The sequence below is a fragment of the Betta splendens genome, chromosome 3 (genome assembly GCF_900634795.4).
Source record: "Betta splendens chromosome 3, fBetSpl5.4, whole genome shotgun sequence".
Taxonomy (NCBI): Eukaryota; Metazoa; Chordata; class Actinopteri; order Anabantiformes; family Osphronemidae; genus Betta; species Betta splendens.
Genome location: NC_040883.2, coordinates 16,359,232 through 16,386,601, shown reverse-complemented (window position 1 = coordinate 16,386,601; position 27,370 = coordinate 16,359,232). Strand labels below are relative to the sequence as shown.

Below are 27,370 nucleotides of genomic sequence, written 5' to 3'. Positions count from 1 at the left end.
CGCCGGTGACCGCGGCAGGAGACGCTGCATGCTGCACTGCAGCCGGGAGGAACGGTTCTTACGGGTGAAGCGATGATGCTCCACGGTCTGACCACGTCTAGACCGTGGAAATCAACCCGCTTCTCATGTCTTTTATTATTACTTTTAGGCAGAACTCCAGAAGTTTGCATCAACCAGTTTCTTTGACTCCGACTAATAAATTCAACTGAGGTGGGTGAGTGTAGGACAACATGAATTCACAATCACTAACTGGCTTTGTCCAAGTCACAACAAACCAAGAACTCAGACAACAACACTGTCTTAGGGTTCGAATCCGACCTGAGAAAGTGAGATTCCAAAGAGCGGTAGACATAAACCATCCTGTGTGAGGATTATTACAAAATATGTTTATTTTTTCAAAAAAAATCCCCAAAAGCAGCGCTGGAGATCACAGTGTGGCATCTAATGAGAGCAGGAATATTTATGACGGCATGGTCTGCGTTCATTTTTGCTATGGAAATGCGTCTGTCATACAGATGTGAGGTGGTGCACTTCTGTGATTTCCCCTGCGACTGTAATGTACATAATGACACAATAAATCCTGCCAAGCAAAGAAATGTGATAACACATCTACAGAGATTGTTTCAGGCGCCTGCTCACCAGGAGGTGTTTAACCTCTGGAAGATACCTTGCCGTGAGCCAATTAGCTTGTGAGTTACACAGCAAGGTTACACATCCGCCCCCCAACAGGAAACGGCAAATTATCCCAACGCTCCGGCCCGCTGGTGATCTACATCCTCAGGCGGCTCCGCGGAAAACAGCAAGAATGGGGACGCGGAGCGTGGTTGGAAGTGATGACTGACACACAGCAGCAGAGCAGACAGCAGTTGTTATAGAGACGAAGTGGTCGACGGTTTCGCCGACGTGCTGCATGTTCGCGCTGGGGCTGCGTCACGCGTTCATTAGCACCAGCGACAGCCTAACAATCCTCCGAAATGGCTGAAGCCACCGGGGACCTGGGAAGACAGCTTATTCTGAGACATAATTCAACACATCTGACTACTTTGGCACTTAGTGAGGGTTTATATCATGAATTCCCATATCTCTTTTAATAAGCTATGATCACAGTGACAAATGTGCTTGATCTCTCGTCTTTTCATAAGCATGCTTCATCCAGAGACGTCTTTTATTTGGTTATCAACGTTTTATAATCAATCAGGGACATAAAATGAATGGATATGATTGTCGTTATCCAATAAAGGCACGGTAACACATACCGTATATTATTTCTACAGACACCCCGAGTCAAGATAATCTACAGAGATCATGCACTCGTAACAGCCGGCCCAGGCTGGATACACTCTGAATACTAAGAGCTGCTTCTCTGGGGGAAAGACAAATGCCTTTGCCACTCGGCACTTCCTGCCCAATTAATCTAAGAACGGACTCACACACACAGTTCTATATTGTTCTGTGCAGTATTTTATTAAATTTTACTGCCTTGACACGCTGAGAAAGGAGATTTGGATTATTTTAGCAATTTAACAATAACAGATAGTGTCTCTAAGTTAATATCTAATTAAAGTTTGGGAGAATTTGCATTCATGCTATAAGACTGCACATCAGCGCTAACATGCTAAAGACAATTCCAATATTAAGCAGAAGCTTATTGTGTTGCTAATATTACTATACTAAGCCTACAATTAGTATGTGCAATATATTAAAGCCTAACATGAAATTGATCCTCTGGGGAACATGAATGTCTGAACCAAATTTCATGGCAACTCATCCAATCATTAAAGACATTGTGGTGCTATTGGTTCCCAAACAAGGCCTCTTCTGGGTTAGTAGGATCCTCTGATGACTATGAACAGAAGTACAAAGATTTATAATAATCTAACAAATAAGATAAAGTGAAATATCAGGTACACCAACTTTGATTGGCACTTAATTTTGTTGCATTCTTGAAGGTAGTGTTTGCAACTTGGAGTCTTCTTTATACGTCCGAACACTGAAGCTTACACATTTAGCTCCATAGAAGCTGGATTCCACCCACCTTGAGGTGTAGGCGTATAGTGTTGCAGTCCCTCAGTGGATTCAGCTTCAGCGTCTCTCCCAGGTTGTTGCAGCTCGAACTCTGCTGCTGCAGCTCGCAGCACACGCACACGCCATCGCTGTCAAACTTAAGCTGGGGGATAGAAGGGGGGAACACACATCCACACTCATGAATGCACGCAAAAACACACACACACACACACACACACACACACGTGCAAACACAGAGAGACACGCACGGATCAGAACTGAGCTAGCATTCTGTCCTATAACGCACCATGACGTCCAAAGGATGGACAAAGCACAGGAGCAACGAATGTGACTAGTACAGGCCTCATACAGGTGTAGACAAAGACAAGGAGTGAGATATGAGGAGGGGATGGAGGTAGAGCATACCTCAGCTATGTGTCCCAGATTAAGAAAAGCAGGACGTGAACCCAACAAGTATGGGTTAATTACATTGGGAGAGAGGACGAGGAGCGTTAGTATTCCAGTCACGGCTGGGGGAGGATCTCTGGGGAACCACAAAAAGCAATGAAGTTGCTCTAGTGCTTGGTCCCACTTGCTTAGGGAGAAAACTTGCCTTTTAATGTGGAATTGGTTGCATTAGTGCATTGTGTAAAGAAGAAAGGAGCCCGACGCTTTTCTTATTAAGAAAAGATGAAGAATAAGTCACCAGCTACTACTCATCAAGAACCCGAAGAGGAAAAGTGCATTGGATTCTCATGGCTTCCATGTTATTGACACTGTGGTTGCAGAGCACAGAGGAGAACAACATTCCACTTCAATTAAATGGGGACCATAATATTATATTGGCTCCTTTAATGTATCTGTAATGTTGGAATATGCTGCCCTTTGTAGCCACTATAATAAACTGTCTCCTCTGAGTCTCCCAGAAGTTCGGCCTGAAAGTTGCTTTTGAAGTTGGAAGCTTTGATTCTGGCAGATATGGGAGTGATCATCACAGATCATTAGTCACCAAATAGTTCTGTTTAGTTTCAGCGGGTGTGACTCAGTCGCGCCGCCTGTTCAGAGCAGAAGCCTGTCGGGCCGCCATGTGCTGACGATCACCTAAACGTGGACTCACATGCAATCAATGTTCATGTCAAGTTAGTTTTTTTACATTTGGACATGAGGCACGTAAGATATAAGGAGTGAGTGATGTGAGGATCCAGGTTGGGGGTCTTCTGGACTCACCAGCTGACAGTCTTCCAGGGAGTTGACCAGCTGAGCGTTCTGACAGGAGAGGATGGAGCCCGCCAGGTTGAGCATCACACACACGGCTGACAGGAGCATGAAGAAGGTAATCTGTGGCACAGACGGAGAGCGAGAGAGCAGACGAACAATATCAGGACGCCGCTGTTTACGACAGCAACACTGATTCGACACTCACGTCTCTCTGATGTTGTGTTTGAAAGCATCTGTGATACCGCAGGCTAATCAATTTGTCCTCAAAGAGGAAATTAGCATGGATGTGAGGAGAAATCAATAACCCGCTTGCCTTCAAAGAAACCGTGATTACAGAAAAGCTTTTCACCCAGTGACACCAGGAAACAACTTACTGGCAGATGGAAATTCTCAACCCACACCGAGCTCTTTCTTTCCTTGACATCTGAACAGTGGCAGTTAAAGTCCTCCACTCAGCACAAAACAGACACACATGAACACGCTAACACCCATCTCAAAAGAGTTCACTCTCCTCTGAGCTCCGAGCTGAAAGAGGAGTTCAGGTCTAATGTACTTTCACACCGAACGTCGCCTCCAGCCCCTTCCCCTCCGGAAGAGGCATCTTTTCTTCCCAAGCGAACCCCATTGATACCAATCCCATTAGTAGATATACAGCTGCCATTTGTGGTACTTTGGTACAAGCGGCTCTGTCTGTCTGAGAAACGCACAGCAGAGACCACAGAATTTCATCACGCTCATTAGCTTTTAATTCCAGTAAATACAAAACACGGCCTTGTTTTAGTGTTTGCCTTTAGAGGACGTTGGGGGAAAAAAGCGTGCCGTTGGAGGACATAAAGGTCACTGGCAGGAGGAGTTTGACGTATATAAAGGTTACATAAAGGTTGAGAACACACAAGCGCAGATGGGGAGGAGGAGAGCGGGGAGGGGGCGGAGAAGGAAAGGAGGCGCTTGTGCTATGTAATAAACAGATGGAGTGATATCTTTAAGTGGTTTTCACCATCGCAGAAAATTGAAAGATTGAGAGGCTGATGGGTGAGATGGAGGGTCACCTGTTTGGGTGGAGAAGAGGGGAAATCCAGAGGAGTGGAGGGAAACGCAGACAATAAGCACAAAAGTATAAAGAAGTTGGACGGTTATTAACAGGCGGCTCCGGAGAAACGCAGGAGGAGACGGGAGGTAAAAGTCTGTGCGGCCTCATCGAGCCCTGAAGATGATAACGAGTGAATCTGATTAGTGTTTCATTCAAACCGTCTGGTTCTGTGGCTGATCAGATGCATTAGAGGGAAATCAGGGCTCAAGGAACAGCACTGAGCTCAGCGATGAGTTGGGACGGGCAGGAATACGACCTGGTAGATTACATTCCTGAAATAGAGACATTTACACAAGAAGATAAATATACATGAGCGACCAGAATATCTATCAGTGAAATTACTGTGGCAACCAGGCAACAGGCAAAAACCCAATGTCCATGAATGCGTTGAGTGGCCGGTGATGGAAACACATAAATCTTCCCGCACCCTCTCTCTCTCTCTCTCTCTCTCTCTCTCTCAAAATCTCTGTTTCATCAAAGTAAATGTCAACGTGGTGTCTGACACTGTGTTGCTTCACTAGTGTTAACGAACAAGGCAGAACATGAACAGAGGCGCCAAGGGTCAAGGACACAAAAACCTTTTTCTCTTTTAAGTGAACATTTGAGTCTTTTCTCGGGTAAATCAATGAGGTTCTGTATCTGTGTCACTCATTTGAATACTAATATAGCAAAAATACTGTCACGCTGCCAAAAGCTCCATCCTGTCTGTCTGACGTCCACATATTGGCAACTACACTGTGTCACTTACTGTGTCATGCTCTGCCAGATGAATGTGAAGTGCATAGGAAAATTCACTCACAGGACGTAATGAAGCATCACTTTAACAGAACATTAACTTCATCTTATTGATTGGATGCTGCTAATACAAGACGGGGCAGATTTTGTGTTTTCTGGCCGGAGGAGGAATGAGGCTTCTCAGGACACGGGACGAGGACGGGCCTAAAAGATCTTCTAAACTCTGAGTTGGAGTCACTGATGGAAGGTTTGATGTAAATTACAGAGGTTTCATCACATCCAGACAGACACTGTTGTCACAATATTCACACCGGTGCATATAGTATTGATTACACAGCGGGACAGTAATGATTAGCATTTGTTAACAGTGTCACTCTGCAGACGTGAGCGAGGCTGCAGCAGCTTCATTAGGCCACTCGGGAGCCGAGCGATGCCGTGACAATAGGGATCACAGCCACGACGTTCTCACGCACACACACGCGCAGTGACAGCGTCTCTGCTGACCACACGTCACCTTTTAATGAAATCTCTCCCGGGTTCGCCTCGTTTCCAGTCAAACCAGTTGGATACGAGGCCGCGTCTCAAGCAGCTGTAATTCCAGCCTCTCTTTATTAAAGCTGCAGCGGCTGCAGGAGTGCACTGCTGGGATATTATGGTCTTTATGGGGATGTTATATTCTTTCTGTTTGCTTTTGCAATTAGACTTTATTGTCATGTGCAGCTAGAATGAATAAACAGCAGCCCCCCCCCGGCCTGTGTGAACCAGGTGTCGCCTTTGTGTCCTCTTTGCTTTCTTTGATTGTCGATTGTCACGATTAGAACAGCGATCCCTTCTCATTATCATTTAGAATCACACCATTCAGCAGCTGGTCATTAATTACTGCTGCTCTGCCAAAGTGACGACAACACACACACACACACACACACACACACACACACACACACACACACACACACACACACACACACACACACACACACACACACTGTTAAAATTAGCCTTATAACCTCAAATATCTATAATGATCACAAAACCACAGGTGGAGGCGATGCACCAACAAATGAAACAACATGGATGTGAGCAGGACGGTCTGTGAGCTCTGGACATCCTGGCTGGTGTTGCTCTTTGTTTCAAATCCTCCCATCCAACTGGCTTCCAATTGTCTGTAAAGTGAAAAGTGTTAATGGATTTGGAGATTTCTGTAAAAATGTGAATTCCTCACTTAGACATAGTCCAAACACCATCAGCATCAGCACCATTTGGCCAGTAGATGAGCTTTTTATAAAACCGAATACAGTAAACACTCCAGATATTTCACACACATCTAATCTGTAACTGATGCTGCCACAAACAAAAACAAACACAAAGGGAAAAACATTAAAAAAACAGCTCATTCATCACCTTTGTGCATTTGAAGAAGCACAGAGATAAGATAAGAATCTCTGTGGGGAGACTGGACTCTGCAGCAGTAAACACGCTTTCAGAATGAGCCAATAAAAAGCTAGACAATTAAACAACTGGATCCAATGTCTAAAACTAATACAGCAACATCATAACACAGCTATTACATAGACTAAACAGAAGGAATCAAGTCCCTGTCGCTGTCCAGCGGTCACAAACACTGATCTGACTTTGTGTTGCTGCTCTGACATCTCTGAGCGCTGTGCTGTCGGGCACCAGGATGTGAGCAGCAGATCCTTTAAGTCCTGTGAGCTGTGAGGTGAGGCCTCAGCGCTTGTTTGTCCAGCACATCCCACAAACGCAAGCAACACGCAGGTTGTTCAATGTACAAGTCCCCAAATAGTGGAATGACCACATTATGAGATATGACAATTATGAGATATGACAATTATGAGATATGACAATATATCTAATACAATTTTTCTAAAAGATATCACAACCTGTAACTGTGGCCTAATCCTTTTGATGAATTAAGAAAATAACTATTGGGCACGTTTATTCAGATGGAAATTGTATAAAGGAAAGATGTGAAACCCTGTTACCATCCTCTGACTGCAGCGCAAATTAGAATTTAGTCTGCAGCAGCACTGCGACACAACGCTATTTGTTTTCAATTATCCCTGAGCCACAAGAGATGGAAGCAGCGTTGTTTTGTTTTTGCTCCAACTCAGCAGATCACAAACCCTGTGATTCGGGTCCCCTCTGATACTGTGTATCAACCCTGGAGCCCCCACGGTGCTCGCACACATCTGCCAGTAGAAGCGGACCTTAGGAACAAGCAGAGCTCGTAACTGAAGCTATGTGGATGTGGATTGTGGATCTGCCCAACGGTTCTGATGATTAGAGTCAAAATATGCTGAAGTCCGTTGAGCCTGGGGGTCGAGTCGTTTTAGTAAAGACAACAGCATGCTTCTCCGTGCGCCTCCTCCTGCTTCAGGGCTGCAACAGCTGCTTCTCACTGGCTCCTGCTGCAAAAGGAGGCACGACCCCCCCCCCCCCCCCCCCCATGCAACCGGGCCCAGTGGTGTGTATTTATTTGTGTGTGTTCAGACTCTCATCACGGGGATTAGCTCTGATAGGAGCTGAGTGACCCGAGTTCAGCGCTGGTCCAAATAAACAGTAGAGGTGTTGACACTAACTCTCGGCAGCAGAGCCCAGGGGACGCCGCACAAAACCAGACGCAGCGGCTTCCACAGGCCCCGGAACCCGCTGGGGGATATGTGGAGCAGGAGCACACGCCGCTCCAAAGCTCGCTGCAGATACGTGTTAAACGAAACCAGCACACATCTGCCGACGCACCCGCCCGACGAAACCACGGCCACAGAACCCGGAGTTTTATCAGACACAATAGAACGTTGGGAGCTACAGGTTCCACACGGAGCCCGTTGTAGTGTTTGATGTGTAGTCATGTTGACGGCACGTCAGACCGCGTCTCCACAGGACATGATGGATTAGTTCCTGTGGCTGGAGACATGGCTTGAACGTTGAACACACACACACACACACACACACACACACACACACACACACACACACCTTTCACGGAGCCATGCCGCCTTTTACACAGAACGAGATAAAGATACACATGCGATGAATGCAATCACAGCACAGAGATCTGCCTACGAGGAGGTAGAGAAGTTCATTTCTACGCTCACACTTATTGATTAAAACGGACCATGAAAGACAGTTTCACCCCGAGGGTCAGTAGCTGATTAACCTCTACTTCTCCACATTCTAATCAAGCACTGACCTCTGAGGAGCTAAAACAAGGAGCCTGTGCCTTCTCTGATCCCCTCTGGGCTCTGTGTGGGGGGGGGCGGCTGTAATGAGACAGGCCTATAATGAACCTGGTCCCAGCAGACACTCGCACCACACAGGAGACGGGCTGAAACCCCGCTGCCGCCCGCTGGTAGCAGATCAGGGGAACTCCAGCACCATCCTCAATAGGACATCATGGCATCATGGTTTCAAACTCAGTATCACCCAGTGTTGTGTAATAAAGTGGTCAGATAAACACAGGAAACCAGCTGAGACATCACGAAGCTTAATAACCTTCCAGTATAATAATATTATTATTATTAATTCAGTCATACTGAACCTAAATAAGACACTGATACGTCAATTTCAAAGTCTTTTTATGTTTTAAGAATCAAAATGTTTCAAGGGCAGTTAGAACCAATGCTTCTAACTATTAAACCCTGAGCAGCTCTTTATTTGTGGCTGTAAATGGCTGTATGTGGTTCTAATGACTGTGGCAGCGTGACCTCAGCCCCTCACCCAAACACCTGGGCTGCTGCTGCTGCTGCTGGGATCATGCTGCTCCGACTGCTCCTAGGCATCAGATAAGGGATCTATCTAATTCATATTCTAATTAATATAGAGCCACACTTCCTGGCTCTCGGGGCCTCAGGGGAGGACATCATTCATCAGGCATTATCTTGAGCCAAAAGGTTCCTGTTCAGCGAGCCAAGCGCGCTCTTTCACACTCTGCCTCCGCTTTCTCTCACATTCTGCCCGTCCCTTTGTCCCCTCCCGTCACTTCCTGTCATTTTAAACATAATAAGAGCGTGTGGAAGATGGAAATAAAAAGGAGCAGAGATGGGCCGTGCGGCTGCGCGCGCGCACGCGCGGCCTTTATGTGCCGAGAGAAACAATATGATGAAAATGAGACGGAGAGGAATCGAGAGGAAAAAAAGCAGACAGCGGGATACAAAAAGCCTCCCAAATTGCCTCAAGGGAGACACATTTTAGGCTATGTGGGAAAGAGCAGAGTGGATCATTGGTTTTCACGGCGTGGACCATATCCTGTACACGTTTGCTTTTATTGACAGGATTCCCATTATTGCCATTGCAGAAGAATGAAATTACAGATCCCAACGCTGATGGATTTAATGTGTTTAGAGCTGGGCTCAACCCGGCCTCCTGCAGGTAAGAACATCAGCAAAGGCTAACTAAAAGTCACGTTCTAAACAAACGTAAGGAACGGTCGCTGAATGCGAGAAAGAAACGCAAACATTCCATGGAGTTAACGATGACTGCAGCGAAGCAGCTTTTTAGTCAGATGCTCAGGCTCTTTCATTCAAACGCATTCTACGCCGTGTGGAGGGGACGTGATCCGGGATCACTGAGGGAGCGAGAGCCGCAGCGCTAATGCAAAGTGACCAGAGGTGACAGCCAAACTGTGGCCAGAGGGGAAACACTCCTGAGACCCCAACCACACACACACACACACACACACACACACACGCACACGCACACGCACACGCACACGCACACGCACGCACGCACGCACGCACGCACACACCCACACACACACACACACACACACACACACACGCACGGTGTGGCGGCTTCAGAGAGGCCACTCTTAAACCAGAAGGAGTCTGGCTTTATGTTGGCAGACGTCCACGCTCCAGAAAGACACGACGGCTCCGTGCACCGTGCAGGTTAACACGGCTCACGTTAACAGCTGCCGTTTATAGCTAATTGTAGAACACTGGATGCTGATGATTCATTATAAATGGCTGGAAGACCCTTAGAAAGGCTCACAATAACAGACACATTCATACCTGCCTGCTTCAGCTCTGTCAACTTGCTTCTGTTACAATTAACTTACTTCATTGCGGTAGATTTAATAAACGGCACCAGAGACTAATAAAATGGTAGATTCCAATCTGTAGTCAAGATGGTATTTTTGCTGAACCTTTAACTTTTACCCATCACATCGATGCACGTCTGTTACTGGAAACACAGAGGAATCAAAACTAACACAGTTGTATTACTCACATTTCACTTTCAGCATCTACAGTGAGTCATAATTAACTTTAAGATTTAACAAAAGATGCTGGAGGGATGCAGAGGCATGTTGCCTAGCAACAGTACAATATTTTTCCTTGGCTCAGGACCAAAGAAAATTTATCAAAACGAACCCAAAGCTTCTGTCTCTGCCTTTATCCTTGTGCTTACGGCCACAACACAGCAGTGACACAATCTCTGGGCATAAATCTTCTTCACACATGATACAGTTTTTTTTGTGAGCCCCTAAAATGTAAAGGAGGAGCAGGGATAACTGAAATTGCCTAAAACTTCAGTCACAGAGCTTGATGGTGAAACACGAGTGAAACAGGAGGTTTGAGGGTGATGCAGTTAAATCTAGTAGAATATCTTAAAAAATCTCAAACTCAGCTTCATATGTCTTTCTACCACAGACGAGTATCTTTTCTAAATACATCTAAGTGGTGTATCGTCAATAAGAAGCGAGCCTCTATTAAAGCCACCGACAGGTTATCAGACACTGGTGGAGCCTCTGTTTGTCAACATCCCTCTAAGCACAGAGATAACGTAGGCTCGCTCTCATTTCAGGAGCATCTCTTTCTGCTTCCCTGCCGGCGCTGGAAGCACAACCAAAAGACAAATCTAACCATATAATCATAAAATCCTACAGAGACCATGTGAATGGGAATAATCCCCATCCCAAAGCGATTTTGGAGTATTTCCCTTCTGTTTGAAGTAGCGCAACGCTTCCCGCAGATTTGTTCTTCGTACACCGCTGCCCCACCCTAAAAAAACAACCTCCTTTCTCTCGCTAGCCACCCCCCCACACACACGTGCACACACACACACGCACGCACACACACCACACACACACACACCCCCCACACACACACACACACACACACACACACACACACACACACACACACACACACACACACACACACACACACTCCTTTCCTTTAGCAGCTCCTGACAGGTGGTCCTGCGGGGGCCATCTCAGTTGGCAGCATGCTACATCTCACATTAAAGCCTCTCCATCTAGGTCAGGCCAGAGAATAACAGGTCTCTGAAGGAGGGGAGGACAGAAAACGCACACAAACACATGCAAAGAGCAGCTGATCTGAAGTCAGTATGCATGACTTCTTTATGTGTCTGTACACTGTGTATGGATGTGGGTGTGATTCATAGCTGGTGCCTATGAGTGTGACGCTTTCTCCTTTCAGCACCGGCATGTGTTGGGTGTTTGTGTGTTTGTGTGTCTGCGTGTGCACATACAGCTGGAATAAAAGAAATCATCCAAACCAAAAGCAACAAAAGTCTTTTCACGGTTGCCTAATTACACAGGGTGTCAGGCAGCAGGGGAGGTATTTAGGACATTTTCATAGACAAAATGTGTCTCCTGAAATGTTACACAAGGTCTTTCCTTCCTTCCTTTGGTACAGTTTGAATTCAGAGCTGAGCTGTTCTGCGTTTGTTTTTTTATTATATAGCAGCAATAATTTATGTGAGGTTCACATTCACTCGCTGCAGTTCATTCAGTCTTGACAATAACTAAAGCTTGAAATTAATATATGAAAAAATAATAAAAGGATGACATCTCAAATGAAGCGAAGCAATTACAACTTTTAAGCCATTTGAATTAAAACCAGTTAAGAATGTGATCTTTCAGGAGGCTGTCGCCTTAGACAGCACTAAAATGGAGCAATAATCAGTGTTACGCGGATGAGCTGCCCATATGTGATTAGTTATTGGTTAGTGACTGAGGTGGTTCAGCTAAAGGAAGAACTGAAGTCAGCTGTTTGATACCGGGTGGAGGCCTGGGGTTGCCCCCATCACAACCACTGCAGCGTCTCACACAGGGCTCTGTAGCATCACTGAGACTGGATGGAGAGGAGACAGGAGCTCACTGGTGCTGATTAACAATAGCAGAGAAGAACACAGGCTCCATTATGCAGGTGTGAACTTGGGATTTGAATGACTGTAGTTAATCTATTCATCAGCTATGATTTGAACACTACCGTGCAATGACGGGGTCTGGTTTTGTTTTGTTTTGTCACAGAAACAGCTTTTGCCTTTTATTCTTTTCATCTCACACCGTAGCTGCATCTACATGACTGTGTGTATAAAACCTGAGAACTTATTTAGACATATTTTGGCGCGTACACGTACGAATTTCCATATGGTTGGAGGTAAATTATCTCTGCTTTACCATATTCTTTTTTTCTAGCACAGGAAATGAAATGAATAAAACATGCATTTCTAAGGAGGTTATGTAATAAAACCCACCAAATGCTTCAAGATGAAAGTGACACATAGAAATAAAGTCCAGATTAGTCATTGATGCAGGCAGCAGCAGCAGCAGCAGCAGCAGCAGCAGCAGCAGCAGCAGCGGCAGCGGCTCGGACAGATTTGGGAGCTTCATCGCTTCTGTTCTTCAGGAAACAAACTTACTGTGCACGGTAATTATCTCGTTAGCGCCGCGTTGAGGCTCATCAGCCTGACATCCGAAACTTGTGTGCAGGCGACGAGTGAGCACATAATGACATTAATGCTCCTTTTTTTGCAGAGAGCTTATGACAACGATCTCATCTGCTTGTGTGGAGTGTGTGGTGATGCTGAGTCATGGCAGATGGTGCTGGTTTGTCTAGTTCACTATGTGGAACTGAGGTACAGTACAGAACCACACTAATGGTGTAGTTATCACACATGCACAGCTGTACAATGATCTCACCATCTACCTATGTATTTATATTTAGGGAACACTGTAAACAACACCAGCATGAATAATCTGCCGTGGGATCATTATGATCAAAGACGAGCTGCTGCAGACGAGAACTAAAAAGCTGCTTATTGTGCTTTTGTTTCTCATTATCTGCTTGTGAATTAAACATTTAATATCAGAGGGCACGGCAGCGGTGGGCGTACGAGGCACGGAGCGTTCTCCGTTCATCTCCACAAACATCCAAGCAACAGTGAGGTTGTTAAATCCTCCCTGACATCACATACATGCTTTCCAGTGTGTTTACGTGGAGCTGCGACGCACGGCTGTTTCATGAAAGCAGCCGCGGATGAACATCAAACGTAAACCAGGGGCCCAAAGCAGCAAGTTAGTCTGCTTTGAGCTGACGCATGTGCAGAACGCACACACACGCACACACACACGCACACACACACACGCACGCACGCACGCAGGCACGCACGCACGCACGCACGCACGCACACACACACACACGTCTGTGTCTGCCACAGAGACACAGGCAGAAGCAGCTAATGGGCTAATTTCACCCGTAATTAGCAGATTAATTTGTCCATTAAGATCTGTATGAAAAATTCGTAACTATTGGAAGGCAAAACGGTGCAGGACAGACGCTGTGTCTGCGTCTAGAGTGAGCTGAACCTATTAATCCTGCCATTAATTGGATGGGGATAAATGTTGTGCACAGACTGTGTGCTTTTGTTGTTGGTCTTCGGTTGTAAGTCGTTTTTTCCTGCACAGAGACGTGTGCTTCACTCAGCGCTGCCTCTTTCCCTTTTTCTCCTGCTACACTGATATTTATGGCCTGTCGGGGTCACAGGCTCAACACAGAGCACCTCATAAAGCCTTTCACAACACATTCCTCAAACATTCATTCATTTCAACTCACCGCCGTCCTGCTGGCCCCACTGTCGTTACGGCATCGAAATACAGAGCCTACGCCTGCGCCGCGCGCGTGCTGTGTGCTGCGTTCACGAGAAACGACGCGTGTTCGCAAACTTCCCACAGCCTGAAAACGATGTGCAGCGTTTGAGGCAGCAGTGTGGGTCTTCAGCCGGCACCATTAGTGACACTGACGCTGCTGCAAGTCACACACACGCTAGATAAGGACACACACGCTGTTTGTGTTGTTGATTGATTGATTACAAACACACACACACAATGGGAGGAATAAATTGTGGTATAAACCAGATGAAGGAATGAAATTGTTCTTCATGCTTCATGACAACTCATCATCATCATCATCGTCGTCGTTACTCTTAAAACCTTACTCCTGATTTGCAGTGATTCTCGCTTTAAAACAAAGCAGTCTTGGCGTCATTTATCTACTTCAGCTGTGGTTTGAACACAGACTTTGTACAGCAGTTACTGCACAAGTTAAATGCAGAAAACGATATTTAATGAGGCCAAATGTGGCTAAAAAAGGCTAAAAACTGTGCTTGCTTGGTTCCTGATCACACCCTCACTGTTTCTAAGCGTCCAGGCTGAGCAGCAGAACTTACTGCCATAAACAAATTTACAATAAACTGTCAGACCGACTTTTTCCGTTAAACATGAATACACCACTGTAAAGCGCTTTATGAGCTCTTCATATGTTTTGCAGGCAGAGTTATAAAGACAGATGCAGCACTGAAATCACATATAAAGTAAACTGCAGCCATTAAAACCCAGCAGTCAAGAATCTAAGTGTGTTGCTTGAGTGGCTGGTTCTGTTCCAGTGCTGCTTGCTGTTAAATCACCTGTTTGACATGAAACGGCTCGAACCTACTGTACATACGGCGTCTGCCTAGTTTAGCTTTCTAGGGACCAGAGCTCCTGTTAAACATCCAGGCACTATTTCTGGGACGAATCAAAACTGTTAAGTCTGCTAGCGCGCGGCGCTCGTTGCCTCAGGGTTGCCTTGGCGACGACGAGCTGTTACCTGACAGTCGCTGCAGCAGCATCAGGCTGGTGACAGACACTGCGAGGCCTGTTTTTACCTGGTTTGCAATGGAATGGACATAGCTGCATCCTCAGCCCTCCACCGGCGGGTTCCACTTGTTTCAAGTGTGGGACCCCTCGGTTTGACAGCTCCCAGAGCCAAGCACGCAATCACTGGAGCGACACTTCATGTTATGCACAGCACTTAGCGCTATAGGGCCGTAGGCAGCTGTATCTGCTCTATCCTGTTTGGTGCGAAACTCAGATTATGTGTAGGCCGTGCTCAAATGTACAACTGTTGACAGGACATTTTACAAGCCAGAAACCCCAAAATAGACACTTTCACCTTGTTTTGACATTGATGAAATCTCTGCACTCTGACACTTGACTGCCCAGTGGCAACGGAGCCCGGGACCAACTCGTTGTTCCACTGAACGTGTCCGTGATCTGACGGAAGCTGAAGACACGCTTCGCTCCAGGTCTTCGCGGGGATTTCAGATTCTTATCTCGTTCCAAGCCGACAGAGCAGCGGATGCAGCAGCGGCGGCACGAGCACAGGTTGATCAGTGGCTGGCACTGGGATGAAGCCCTGTTAATCCGCTGATTAGTGCACTGCTGTCACAGCGGAAGAACACGGCCATGAACCCCATTCATTATCCCACAGCAACTCCATACAAAATGAGGGGAGAGTATAGCAATGAAGAGCCCCGACCTGCTGCTCGTATATTTACAGAACCAGCAGCTTCTCCAGACGTGCAGACGTGCAGCGCGGCAGAGCAGCAAACAACAGCATCACTCATCATGCATGTAAGCGACTGCACCGTTAAATAACCGGACCTCCTGCAATAAGACGTCCAGTGTTAGAGCAGCACCGTGTGACATCCACCCGACTCTCAACCTGCACGTCCTCCCTGTGAAGCAACAGGGTAGAACTTCTGCACATGTTTTACTCTCGTACTCGCTGACGCGTCATGTGCAGTGACCATTTCCCCCCCGGACAGCTCAGCCTCCGCATTATTTAAACCTCTCCAGGCTCCGACCACTAGTGTGAATAACCATTCTTTTTATGAATGAAATGAATTTGAATGAGTTTTTTTTTATTATTCTTTGTAAAAGGTAATTTTTGGGCTTTGTGAGCATCCCGTCACACCGTTGTTTTCACACACAGAGCAAACAGGAACTCGCTGCCCTCCAACTCTGTAACTGTCCATCACTCTTCCCACTAAAGGCATCATCCACGGCGGCTGCAGACCCGTCCTCGGCCGCGACATCAACGCAGACTTAACTGCCTGAGTGGAGACGAGGCGACATCGTCTGCAACCGCTTCCTTCCACGCTGCGTTTTCATTTCATTCCACTGAGCGCAGCCTCATCAGTAAATGTTTGATGTGGAGATTCCACAGAACGTTTGCAGCAGACGGGGTTTTATATTCGACATGTCTTCTGTCTCCGTACGAGTTGTGTTTTCTTTGTTATTCTGGCGCATCCCGTCTCCAGCCGTCCGTCGTCACGCACCGACTTGACTGAGTCAGAGTCAAAGCCGTTGCTCAAGCATTCTCCTCGCCACCTCGTCTCATCCTTTCTATTTATAGCATATGGCGTCTTTCTCATGTTACACTTCAGCATAAAGACAAGCTCTCAACCACAACTTCAACAGTGTCAGATGTCAGGAGTTGAGTTGAGCCTAAAGATTTTCAGAATAAACTAAGAGATCATGTGCATATGGTGTCGTTTCCTGACTGGTGATCAGTCTAGCAAGTAGTAACTAGTCTCTCACGTAGTAACAATTAATGTTTTAAATAATAACTTCTCTGTTTGTCCATGCAACTGCTCCAAGACGAAAGCCAACTGGAATGCTGTTAAATGATTGAATCAATTAGTAACTTATTGAAGGGGTCAGAAGGAATCCTCCGCTGACCAAACCCTGCATGAGCTCCTCACGCGGCCCGGCCGCGCATCCAGCCCCCGGTCTCTGCGCCACCGTCCAATAACGAGCCCAAGCAGGTCTTTAAACGCGCGCTTAAACGCTTTGGAGACGCTCCGGTTATTACAAATCACGATTCGGAGCGCGGCCGCCCACGGTTGGCAGATCGGCTGATGCAGACGCGCCAGGCCTTAAAGCATCCAGCCGGCGTATTAGTCACCTGCCAGTCAGCGCTGGGCCGAGGCCAACGCTGGCTCGTCATTAGAAGCCGCAGTAACCCGCACCAGATTCTACCTTTTAGAGCCCTTTAAAGGAATGAAGCAGCCACTATTAAGCGGCTGGATTGTACCAGGCACAGACTATTCCAGGAAATTAGTAATGCTTTTTAGGGATAGAGAAGTAAGAGGATTTAACTCCTTTACACTGCACAATGTGTGACCAATTTCCAGCCGCACCTCAGTGATGGGATGTTTCCTTTGATCCCCAAGAGCCACAATGATGATTCTCATCTCTCTGTCTGGTCTAATATTGCACAAAGGCAGAGACGGACGAGGCGGATGAATGGCGAGGATGCTGATGCTTCGCGTGTGGAGGGAGCGGGCGACGGAGCTACAGGCGGCCGCTGCGGCGGCCGCTCGCGAGGCCGCATGGGAGGAATGAGATCGTTTGAGAACGAGGGGTGGGGGGAGATCGAGTTTGTGAAGAACGGAGGACGACGGGTGAGGAGCAGAAACGATTTAGCATTTAGATGAAAACAACGGTCCAGAGAAGATGTTGCTTATCAAAAGTAAAGGGAAAAATACAGCAAAGCTCTACATAATTAAAAGGCTCTTATTTTTATTCTGTGCAGGTGAAGAATAAATGATAGATTTTTTTTCCAGTTATGTTTTCCTCATTCTCTGGTGCTTCTATATTATTTATAGCAACAGCAGACTTGTTTCTGCAAATCAGCTTCCAACCGATGCTTTGAAGCTCTAGATAAAATAATGGTAAAATGTAAGGATGTTTGTTGACATGGGTTAAATGCTGCTTCAGAGCTGCTCTAAAGTCTCTTCTTTAAACCGCTTTGTGATAAAACCTGAACGTTGCCGTTCGTGGGCTGTGCCTAAACGAAGCCACCCGTGTTTGAACGGAGCAACACGGTTTAAGGGTTTTCATCTGTGCAGCCAGACAAGGAACGCGCCAGCGCCAAAGCCTCCTGACGCACTCTGGTCGCGCAGTTTCCAGGTTGACGACGCACAGATCTGGGGCCGGGATCCAGGAACATTCGCGTAACCCAAACATGCCCCGCAGTTGGAATCCTTCACGAGGAGTTACACTTTTTGCAGCTGCTAAACAACAAGTGTGATGGGGGTTTTCAGCACCCAGTCAGTCACACTGTGTTAATACATTGAGGCGACAGCTGGAGGGCCTTTTGTAGGTTTACAGGTTTGGCTGATGCTGGAAATCTCATTTTTCACTTTGGTAAACAGCTAATGCATATACGAGTGAAGACGTGATAATCGTTGCAGGATGTAAGTACTGTACTGTACTGTATGTTTATGTCTCTATCATCACAATGAAGGACTCCCCCTCAGGTATCACTGCTGTGTTCAGGTGTCAGACTGGAGCGGGATCGTGGGCGTTGGGAGGACACTTACCACAAGAGACAGCGGCCTCTTCCATGACACCACTCCGATCAGACCAGAGAGCAGCACCTGGCAAAGAAAACACAACGGAGCGGCTCAGAATGGTGAATGATCCACACACACGCACACGCATCCATTCATACAGCACCAGTCCATCACACTGAAACATTTACAGCTCGCGTGTTGTTGTTGTGGTCAGCGCAGCTTGTGTCGTTAATAAAAACGGTATTTGCTGAGATTTGGGAACACGGTTTGGAACGCGCCGCGTGGACACGGTGCTCGTCCAAGATTACGCATGATTCTGGTTTGTGGATACTGGAGGCAGCTGGGGATCAGAAGCAACATGGTCAAGAATCCCGTCCGCCTGCTCGTCTGCAGCTTCGCTTTGCTGCAGCCGTTTCTCAGGCCAGCGGTGGTTTTCGGTTGCGACGCGACCACAAAACACCAAATAGAATCGACTGAAGCCACAAAATAAAGCTAACAACCACCGCCTTCCTTTGATATTCGCTGATGGGACTGAAAACAAACACAAGGTGCAGCATCTGCAGATCCCACGCGTCGCGGCGCCTCCGGTGCAGAGAGGCAGACTTCCAGCATGGGGCGCAGCTCTTTGGTGCCTCCAAACATCTTCTCCCTCACATTCACCAAGGATCAGGTGGGAGTCGTTGCTCTTGTTTTGCAATGCTGTGACCATCTGCCACCTGGTTTTTCCCTGCGTGTCAGCGTCCGTGTGGATCTTCGTGTCAATCGCTCGCCACAAATGGGCATAAACTCCAGTTTAAAGATGATTGACGGCCGCGAATGAAAGAGACGTTGCACAACTGGAACGTGCGTTAGGAGCAACAGGTGGATGAGGCTTTAAGAGCCAGGCTGTGACTCACTCCTCACAACTTGCTCCCGTCCTCGCAGGAAGCCTTTTCACACTCATCTGCTGCCTCAGACCAACATCTAACTTCCACCCGGTGGGTTTCAAGGCCGCGTCAGCAGCGTGGACATATGATACGTGTGTGAGCCAGATGCAGCCAGATGTGACTGACTGGAGCTCCATCACCGCTGGTTTGCCTGCAGACTCTGTGCTCCACCTGCCACAGAGCCAGACACTTTGGCTGTAATGAAACCATCCAAGTGATTCAGCCTCTGTTTATGACTCCCATCTGTTATCGATCTGTGTATTTTAAATCCAAGCAGCTCAGAGCTTAAAGATGTTCGCTTCTCCTCTAAGCGCTGTGTGTGAGTGACGCGCAGCATTGGGGTTTGTGGGCGCATCTGCCCGGCGCCTGTTGCCATAGATGTGAATTCCCATATTATCAAAAAGCGTGTGAACAAAGGCTGCTCATAGCCTCCAGCCATCTATTCCTCCACGGTCGCTCTATGCCTTTCACCCTTCTTCACCCTCCATTAAACACCAACACCCCCCCCCTCCCTTTCTGATCCGCCTTCTCGCTTTTTGTCATCTTTCACCTTCCACCATATCACAACCCATCTCTGTATTTTCTTTCCCCCTCCTGTTCTGCACCCACAGACAGTCGGAGTATACTTCTGCACTTACACACTCACTTTCACCACTCTCTATCCAGACCTCTCATTTCTATTTCCCTCTCCATCTTGTACCACTCTCTAGTCAATCTTCCACTTCTTCACTCACCTTGATACCCACGGGACCCGGCGAATGGGATGTGAATATTTCATTTAAACACACACACACACACACACACACACACACACACACACACACACACACACACACACACACACACAGTTTCTCCCCCTGAAATTGAACTATATCAGTGCATCAAGCCATATTTAAAATACTTGCACTGTACAGCCCTATATGACTAATGTGACTTACATTTTATAATATATTAATATATTTAGTAGCAGAAATGTCTTTGATCAACATTTAATTATTGTTTCTCAGAAGTCAAGCACAGTTCTTATGATAAAATCCAGCTCTGTGGGATCTGCTGGATTCAATCTGCACCTATTCAACATTAATACCACCACTGTCACTCATTCATGTCCCTCCAAAAAGCTGAAGACCCGTTCCACACAGAAAGGCACCTGGACCCAGGACCTCCTTGCTCCGAGGCGTTGGTGCTAACCACTGCTGAGGACTCTCAGGTGTCCAGTGGTAGAGCAGCGGCTGACTGGGGGCCAGCGGGTCGGTCCAGTCAACATTAGAACCGGGCCACGGCCCATCTGTGCTGTCTGCGTCCGTAACCACTCTACGTGCTGCTCCTTGCTGGTGTAAACAGCACCAGGCAGCAGGAGGCAGAAGCGTAGGCTGCTCCGGTGCCACTGCAGCGGACCCTCACCCTCTCCATCGTGGTGTCAGGCACTGCGACAAGAACTGCGTGTGCAAAGCTGTGTCTGGCAGCAAGGAGCAAATGCACGACACAGAGGTCCCCCACTGAATCGCTTCCTGGCTACTTCTCCATCCACCTCCAGGACATTCGGGGGATTTATTATGCAACACAAGGGAGCAGAGGTTGGAATATTTTAATTAGATATTTATGAATGCATAACTCTCGATATGCTGCTAACAACACTTCTGCCCATATTTACAGTCCTCATGTTTCAACAGATAGACTTCATGCCTCAGCCCTGTACTCACAGAGTGTGGGATTTTGCATCATTAAACTTTTTTTTGCGACATTGCTCATATACAGGTATGAAGACTTCTGTGTGACTCTGGTTCAGGCTGTGAAATTATGTGAGAGCAGAAGCATGTGATAGCGCAGCGATGCTGGATGTCACTCACTAGAGGCTTTTCCCCTTGGCTGCTCCCAGAACAGGATTAACATGTAATACTTAGCAGCATTAAATACTGAGACCTAGGGCAGCATACACCTACATACTTAAAAAAAATAAAAAATATATTTGCAATTTATATGCAGTAAAAACACAAACAAATTAAGAGCTTAGTAAATAGAAAGAGCATCTCTCTATGCAGTATGTTGAATTATTTATTAGCATGTTGAAAAATAGAATAGTAAAGAATATGAATTAAAGACTCAGAAGTTTAAACTTTGAAAGCATTTTCAAGGCGAGGCAGAAACTGCACAGCAAAATAACTGCTCAAAGAGAAAAAAACGGATTCTTCATTGAAGAGCTGAACAACCTGTAAATGTTGTGTCTTTGATGGCAGCTAGTTAGTAAAGCAGAGTGTTCAGATCATTAACCATTTCAGCTCACGCGTCACACAGCTGCTTGGAAGCGGCTTCAAAATGACAGGTGACGTGATAAAGCGAGCATAAAAACTTAATTAGTTTTCAAGACCGCAGCTCTTTATGACTAATAACAAGCAGAGGGTTTTCGCTGCCTCTTTAATACATAGCACACACGAGCGAGCGCGCGCGTGCGGATTCACAAGGACATGCGCACACAGACTGCTGATGAGGGCAAATGGAACGGAAAGATAAAAGGGTTTTCACTGAGAACGCGTTACACCGACGCTCGGGCGGCTGCGGGAGCGCACGCGCGGCACCCCGCTGCGCGTGCGCTTTCCAGAGGTGACAAGTCGCTGGAGACGCACAGAGCAAATGTTTCAGAACACGACTTAAAATTCCCGACAGCGACTTGCGTCAAACTCGGTGTGAAAAGAGTGAACTCGAAGCGCCCCGTGGCAGACAAAAGGCGCACGCGCCCCGCTGGATCCGCGGACGGGCGCGAGTTCACAGGTCCAGAGGAGCAAAAGCCAAATCACGCAAAATCTTAATTACTAGATTTTTTATTGTCATTATTACTATTACTGGTAATAGGAAGTTAATGAGTCACTAGTTAGGTCATTAAGGCAATAATTACTGTTAATAATACGTTTTATTCATAGACACGTACAGTATCATATGATGCAATAACTATTGAAAATGAAGCTCAGAAAAAGATGACATGTGACACAAAGATGTCTAGTAAAGGTCTGTAAACAAGACCAGCAATTTATAGGATGCACTTATGTCACTTAGTCCTAATTTCTCTTTATGAGGACAGTGGAGTTGCCTACGACTCAACGCACCTGATTAGCAAACGCAGACACACATCCTGAACCTTCGCTGGATTCCACCTAAATCACAGTCTTCAACTGTTCCTATTCATTTATGCATGGCGCCAATCAAAAGGAGCCATTAGGGAGAGCGGGGGTTTAGAAAAGCAGGCCGTTTCTCAAACATCATCTCTGCCAAGACGGTTGGAGCCAGTGCGGTTGCCGTGGTAACCACCAACTGGCATTTGCCGGGATCCATAATGATTTCCCATCAGCTGAGACGAGCAGCGACCCTCACCGCTTCAGACAGGCCGATGCGCCAGGACGCGCGCGGGGGCGACCCGGCGCCCCGTCACGCGGCGCGAACACGCGGCGCGAACACGCGGCGCGAACACGCGCTGACGGAGCCGAGCGACGCCGCGCACGCGCTGCCCGTAAAGCTCCTCGTGCTCCGCAGCCTCCCAGCGGAAGAAGCGGACACAGGTTACACGGTGCACGTTACAGATGAGCGTGTGGCTCAAAGTGCAGTCACGCGCGTGACTCCTCCGCGGAATAAGACTCAGGGAACGTATTTCCAGGAAGCTCCTCACGCCAGGCTTTAATAAAATGAACAGCGCTTTATTAAAGTGAGATCCTTGGGGCGCTGCTTTTATTTTTAGAGTTTATGTGGGTGCACAGTATCCATCTTGTGTTTCTCCTCCTCCATCATTTTGGTTTGAGAGAGAAAAAACAATAATTACACATCAGTATCACAAAATCTGATGATTTTAACACTTTGCTAGTTCACCGCTATTTCCCAGAATGAGTGTTCAAACATCAAGATGCACTACACAACACTAGAAGTCCCCTAGAGCAGCCATTAAGCATGTTCCCCAGATGATGAACCATGAGGACCTCCCCCCAGATTAAACACAACAACGTGGTGAAAGCCCTCATTCATCTGTTCACAATGGATTAAGTTCAGAACCTGTGACTTAACAAACAACTCATAAAACCCAGTTACAGAACAACACAACAAGAGGCTGTCGACTAATAGTAGTTTTGACGCTGGCTGCCGCCTGATGAACTCTCTCTCTCTCGCTCGCCCTCTCCATCCCACCGTCCATCCAACATCGTAACCCTCTTTTTCCGTTAAGCGTCGCTGGAGCCAATCCCAGCTGTCACTGGGAGAGGCTGAGCTTCACCCTGGTGCCAGTCCATCACAGGCCTCTCTTCTTCCACTTCTATTTATATACCAAACTTGCCGGCGCCGTCTCCTGCAGAGTGCGAACCGCTCTGTTGTTCATTGTGCTGTACAACACAAGCTTTAAATAAAAATAAATAAAAAAACAGAAACAATGTCTTTCTGTCAGTATGTCAGTGTGTGTGTTTCCCTAATGTGACCTTTGCTTTAATGAGATTCCCACATTATTTCATCAACATTTAATTCACCACACTGGAGCAGCGGACATATTCACGCCAGAGACGAGAATAATCCCCACATATGGTGAAAAGCAATCACCTTGTGCTTCACCTTGAAGAACGATCCGTGAAAGACGCGTGAAAGAGGCTGGCGGCGTCGAGGGAGTCGAACTCCAAGTGCTCGTGTGACAATTTCGGCTTCAACCTTGATGCAACCTCTGCTGGCCACGAATGAGCAGCAAAGATCCTGTGTGTGTGTGTGTGTGTGTGTGTGTGTGTGTGTGTGTGTGTGTGTGTGTGTGTGTGTGTGTGTGTGTGTGTGTGTGTACATGTCTGTAGGTGTGTGTGTGTGTGTGTGTGGCCCATCTGTGTATGTGCATGTGTAGACAGCGTGTCGAGCTCTGTGGATGGACGGAAGCTAAACGTTTGGTGAGTAGCTCCTCTGACTGGAGCTCCTGCTGACACAGCTAACACACGCACGTCTGTCTTTCCCGCTGTTCAAACAACAGCACTCGGCTTCCTCCAGATTCCCATTCTCTTCCCAAACATTCCCTTCGCCCACCCCCCCCCCACCCGCCACCTGCTTCTCCCTCCCGACCCCTCCCCCCATCTTGTATATCATCACTCCACTTTGCAGCTCAGCGGTACCTCGCCACCATTGCCATGGAAACAGTGGGACAACAGCAGGTTGGCTGCTGCCGCCGCCCGGGGGCGTGGCCTCCCGCCGCCCCTTTGCTCCTCTCCTTTATGGAGGACCCGGGTGCTTCCGCTGAATCCATGAATCAAGCCAGGAGCATCCCTGTGAATGTGAATCAGTAAAACATCTACACAATACCCCGGCAGAGGGAGAGCCTTGATAATTAACGGGGCCGGTGTGCCGAAGCCATGGCAACCAGACAGTAGGTCGACGCGGCATCAACTAGAGTTTGCGCCCATACAATGTTTGCAAGGCTCTTAAATAAACATAAGAGGATTGTGTTTAATGCTTGTTTGGCCAATAAACAATAAGGCGCTGGTTGCCGAGCAGCAAAGATGCGTGACTTGTGCTCTGCTCCAGGTGCAGCCTCGGGTCAATGCACTGGGTTCAGGCTAAAACCTGAGATAAGAGTCCGACACGAGAGGTCCCTGGCGCATCTGCGTCTTTGATTATCAGTGCGTGCTCTTAAACCTGAGGATACGATCCTGCAGGAGTGAAGCCCAATTCACTCGCACGCTGGAAGCGACGAGCGTGCACGTGCACATGCACATGCATGAGCAGGAATCTGATGCAAGGTCAGTTTAAGCCACCAAACACATGAGACTGTCTGAAACCTCTGGCCAGCGGACCCCCTCTAGGGCGCCAGGCATGAATTAAGGGGTCACCAGATGATTCAAAATGACTTAATCCTGTCGCTAAAGACTAAACATAATTAAAAGTGTATTTTTTGTATTTACTTCCTCAGGGAAAATATCTTGTGTGTGCTTGCGATGCTTCAGCTCCGATCCTCCCCTAAAATACTCCTTAATCCTACAGTTACATGTAGACTCAATGTAAACAGGCTGTAAGTAAACAAGGTTTGCTTCCCAGAGACAATGTGGAAAGCTCCTTCTGAGTTTCCTCAGTTTATTAAAAAGAACAGCGGCGAGTTCATTTGTACAGCACTTCTCACATGAGAGTTCAAAGTGCTGCATTCTACATAACAACTAATCATTAAAATGCTAATTTAACAACAGAAATCATTTAAAAAGATTTCTGTACAGAGATAAAGAAGCTTCCTAAAAAGCATTTGATAAATTAATTATGTACAGTTAGTAGCTAAGCACCAGATGACGCATGGTCAGGTCATCATCCTGCACCAGGAGGAACCCAGGGCCCAAACATTCACGTCAGCACCAGCAGACTCCTCAGTGTGAACCTGCCTCATCCGAGTAGAACCGGGTCGACCTGCCAATTCTGGCACTCTCAGGTGAATATTAAAAGGAGCCGCAGCGGCGCCGAGCTGCGAGCACAGGTTGGACCAGAGGACGTGTGGCCTTCGCTGACCAGCACCTGTGTCTCAGCTGCATCACGAACACAGACAGGATCAGAAGATCAGAGTGTGAGAGAGAGAGCAGAGATTAGAAAAAAAAAGAAGCAGACAGACGCAGCTCAGTGACTCTCCGCTCCTCTCCTCCTGATTTAGATCACCACCACCAGACACACAAGCCTGTCACACACGCAGTCCACGCACCTCGTTTCACAAGCGACTCTTTGATGCCGCAGCAAATGAATACAGAGTGTGAGGAAGGAAAAAAACACGCCACGCTTTCCTTTCAATTATCCAGATATGTTTGCACTTTGGGACCTCACTGGATGCATCACTGAAAGAATATTCAGCACATGACAACGACTAGTTGTTAAAGCGTGACGGCGGAGAAGAATCACCTAGAAGACAAAACAGAAGGTGTAGAGACAGATATAATTAAGAGTATATTATGATAAACAATTAGGGGAAATACATGATGGAAGTGCAGCTCAGAAACAATAATGCTAAAGAAAATCTCCTGTTTGGATAAATCAGTGTATTTTCTCATGGTTAAATCTAACCATGCTGAGCTACTCAGCTCAAAGTCAATGTGTCGCAATAGATTTATAACACAACGCTCTGCAACTCGGCCAAAACCGAACCTCAACATCTGCTCAAAGTTCTGACGGACGCGTTTGAGCCGCATGCGTCGTAATGTGAAAGTGATGCTGCAGCCACGCATCCGTAACCGCGGCGACGGCAACAGCCTCGGTCCTGTGCCGACAGGACGAGCTCAACTCGCAGCCAAGTAGATCTGACAAGAGGAAGGGGCACGGAGAAAAGGAACAGTACGTGCGTTTATGTGCAGGAGCGACGGCCTGGAGGAGCTGTAAACCGTGTACCCTCACAGCTGGTGGGAAAACCCACTCGCTCCACAGCCACCAACTCTGCAAGTCATTAGACGCAGCTAAGCAAAACACCAGAGTGTCATTTACAGGGAGGCGGCTGAACGACGACGCGTTCAAGCCAAGAAGCAATTAACGCAGAGAAAGGCCTCTGCAAATGATTACGGCCCGGGCTCCATCCACTGCCTTCTCATTCTTCAACCACACTCAAGATACAAGATGATAAATCTCCCCGAAACACAGATGAGCACCCCACGGACGAGGCCTCAACTTTACTAGCCGCCTGTCACCAGCCTCCACTTCCAGGAAATGCATTTGGGGAAGACAAAGGGCGGCTGGTGGGTTCAGATGTTTCCGTTCGTGGGCTCAGGACGGTCCCACTACAGAGCAGCGATGACTGGACTGAACCCAAGCAGCTGGTTGTTGGAAGCATCAATGAAGCCACAGTGTTTACAGCCACTGTGACGGAGCTTTAATCAGTTAACTAGGCCTTTATGAGTGTGTGTGTGTGTGTGTGTGTGTGTGTGTGTGTGTGTGTGTGTGTGTGTGTGTGTGTGTGTGTGTGTGTGTGTGAGACAGTAAAACAACT

At 47.3% G+C, this 27,370-nt stretch overlaps 1 protein-coding gene across 4 annotated transcripts in view; it reads right to left on the bottom strand.

The window, feature by feature from the left end:
* Positions 1-27,370, bottom strand: part of fam189a1 (family with sequence similarity 189 member A1) — a 48,006-nt gene that overhangs the window by 8,740 nt on the left and 11,896 nt on the right. The window contains exons 2-4 of one of the 4 annotated variants that reach the window (XM_029143662.3): positions 18,524-18,580; positions 3,232-3,342; positions 2,036-2,200 (exon numbers count right to left, since the gene is read on the bottom strand). In XM_029143662.3, the coding sequence (XP_028999495.1) occupies positions 2,036-2,200; positions 3,232-3,342; positions 18,524-18,580 (333 nt within the window). Of the gene's footprint in view, positions 1-2,035; positions 2,201-3,231; positions 3,343-3,596; positions 3,620-18,523; positions 18,581-27,370 lie in introns of those variants that run through there. The other 3 variants (XM_029143663.3, XM_055507436.1, XM_055507435.1) reach the window with 3 other exon arrangements.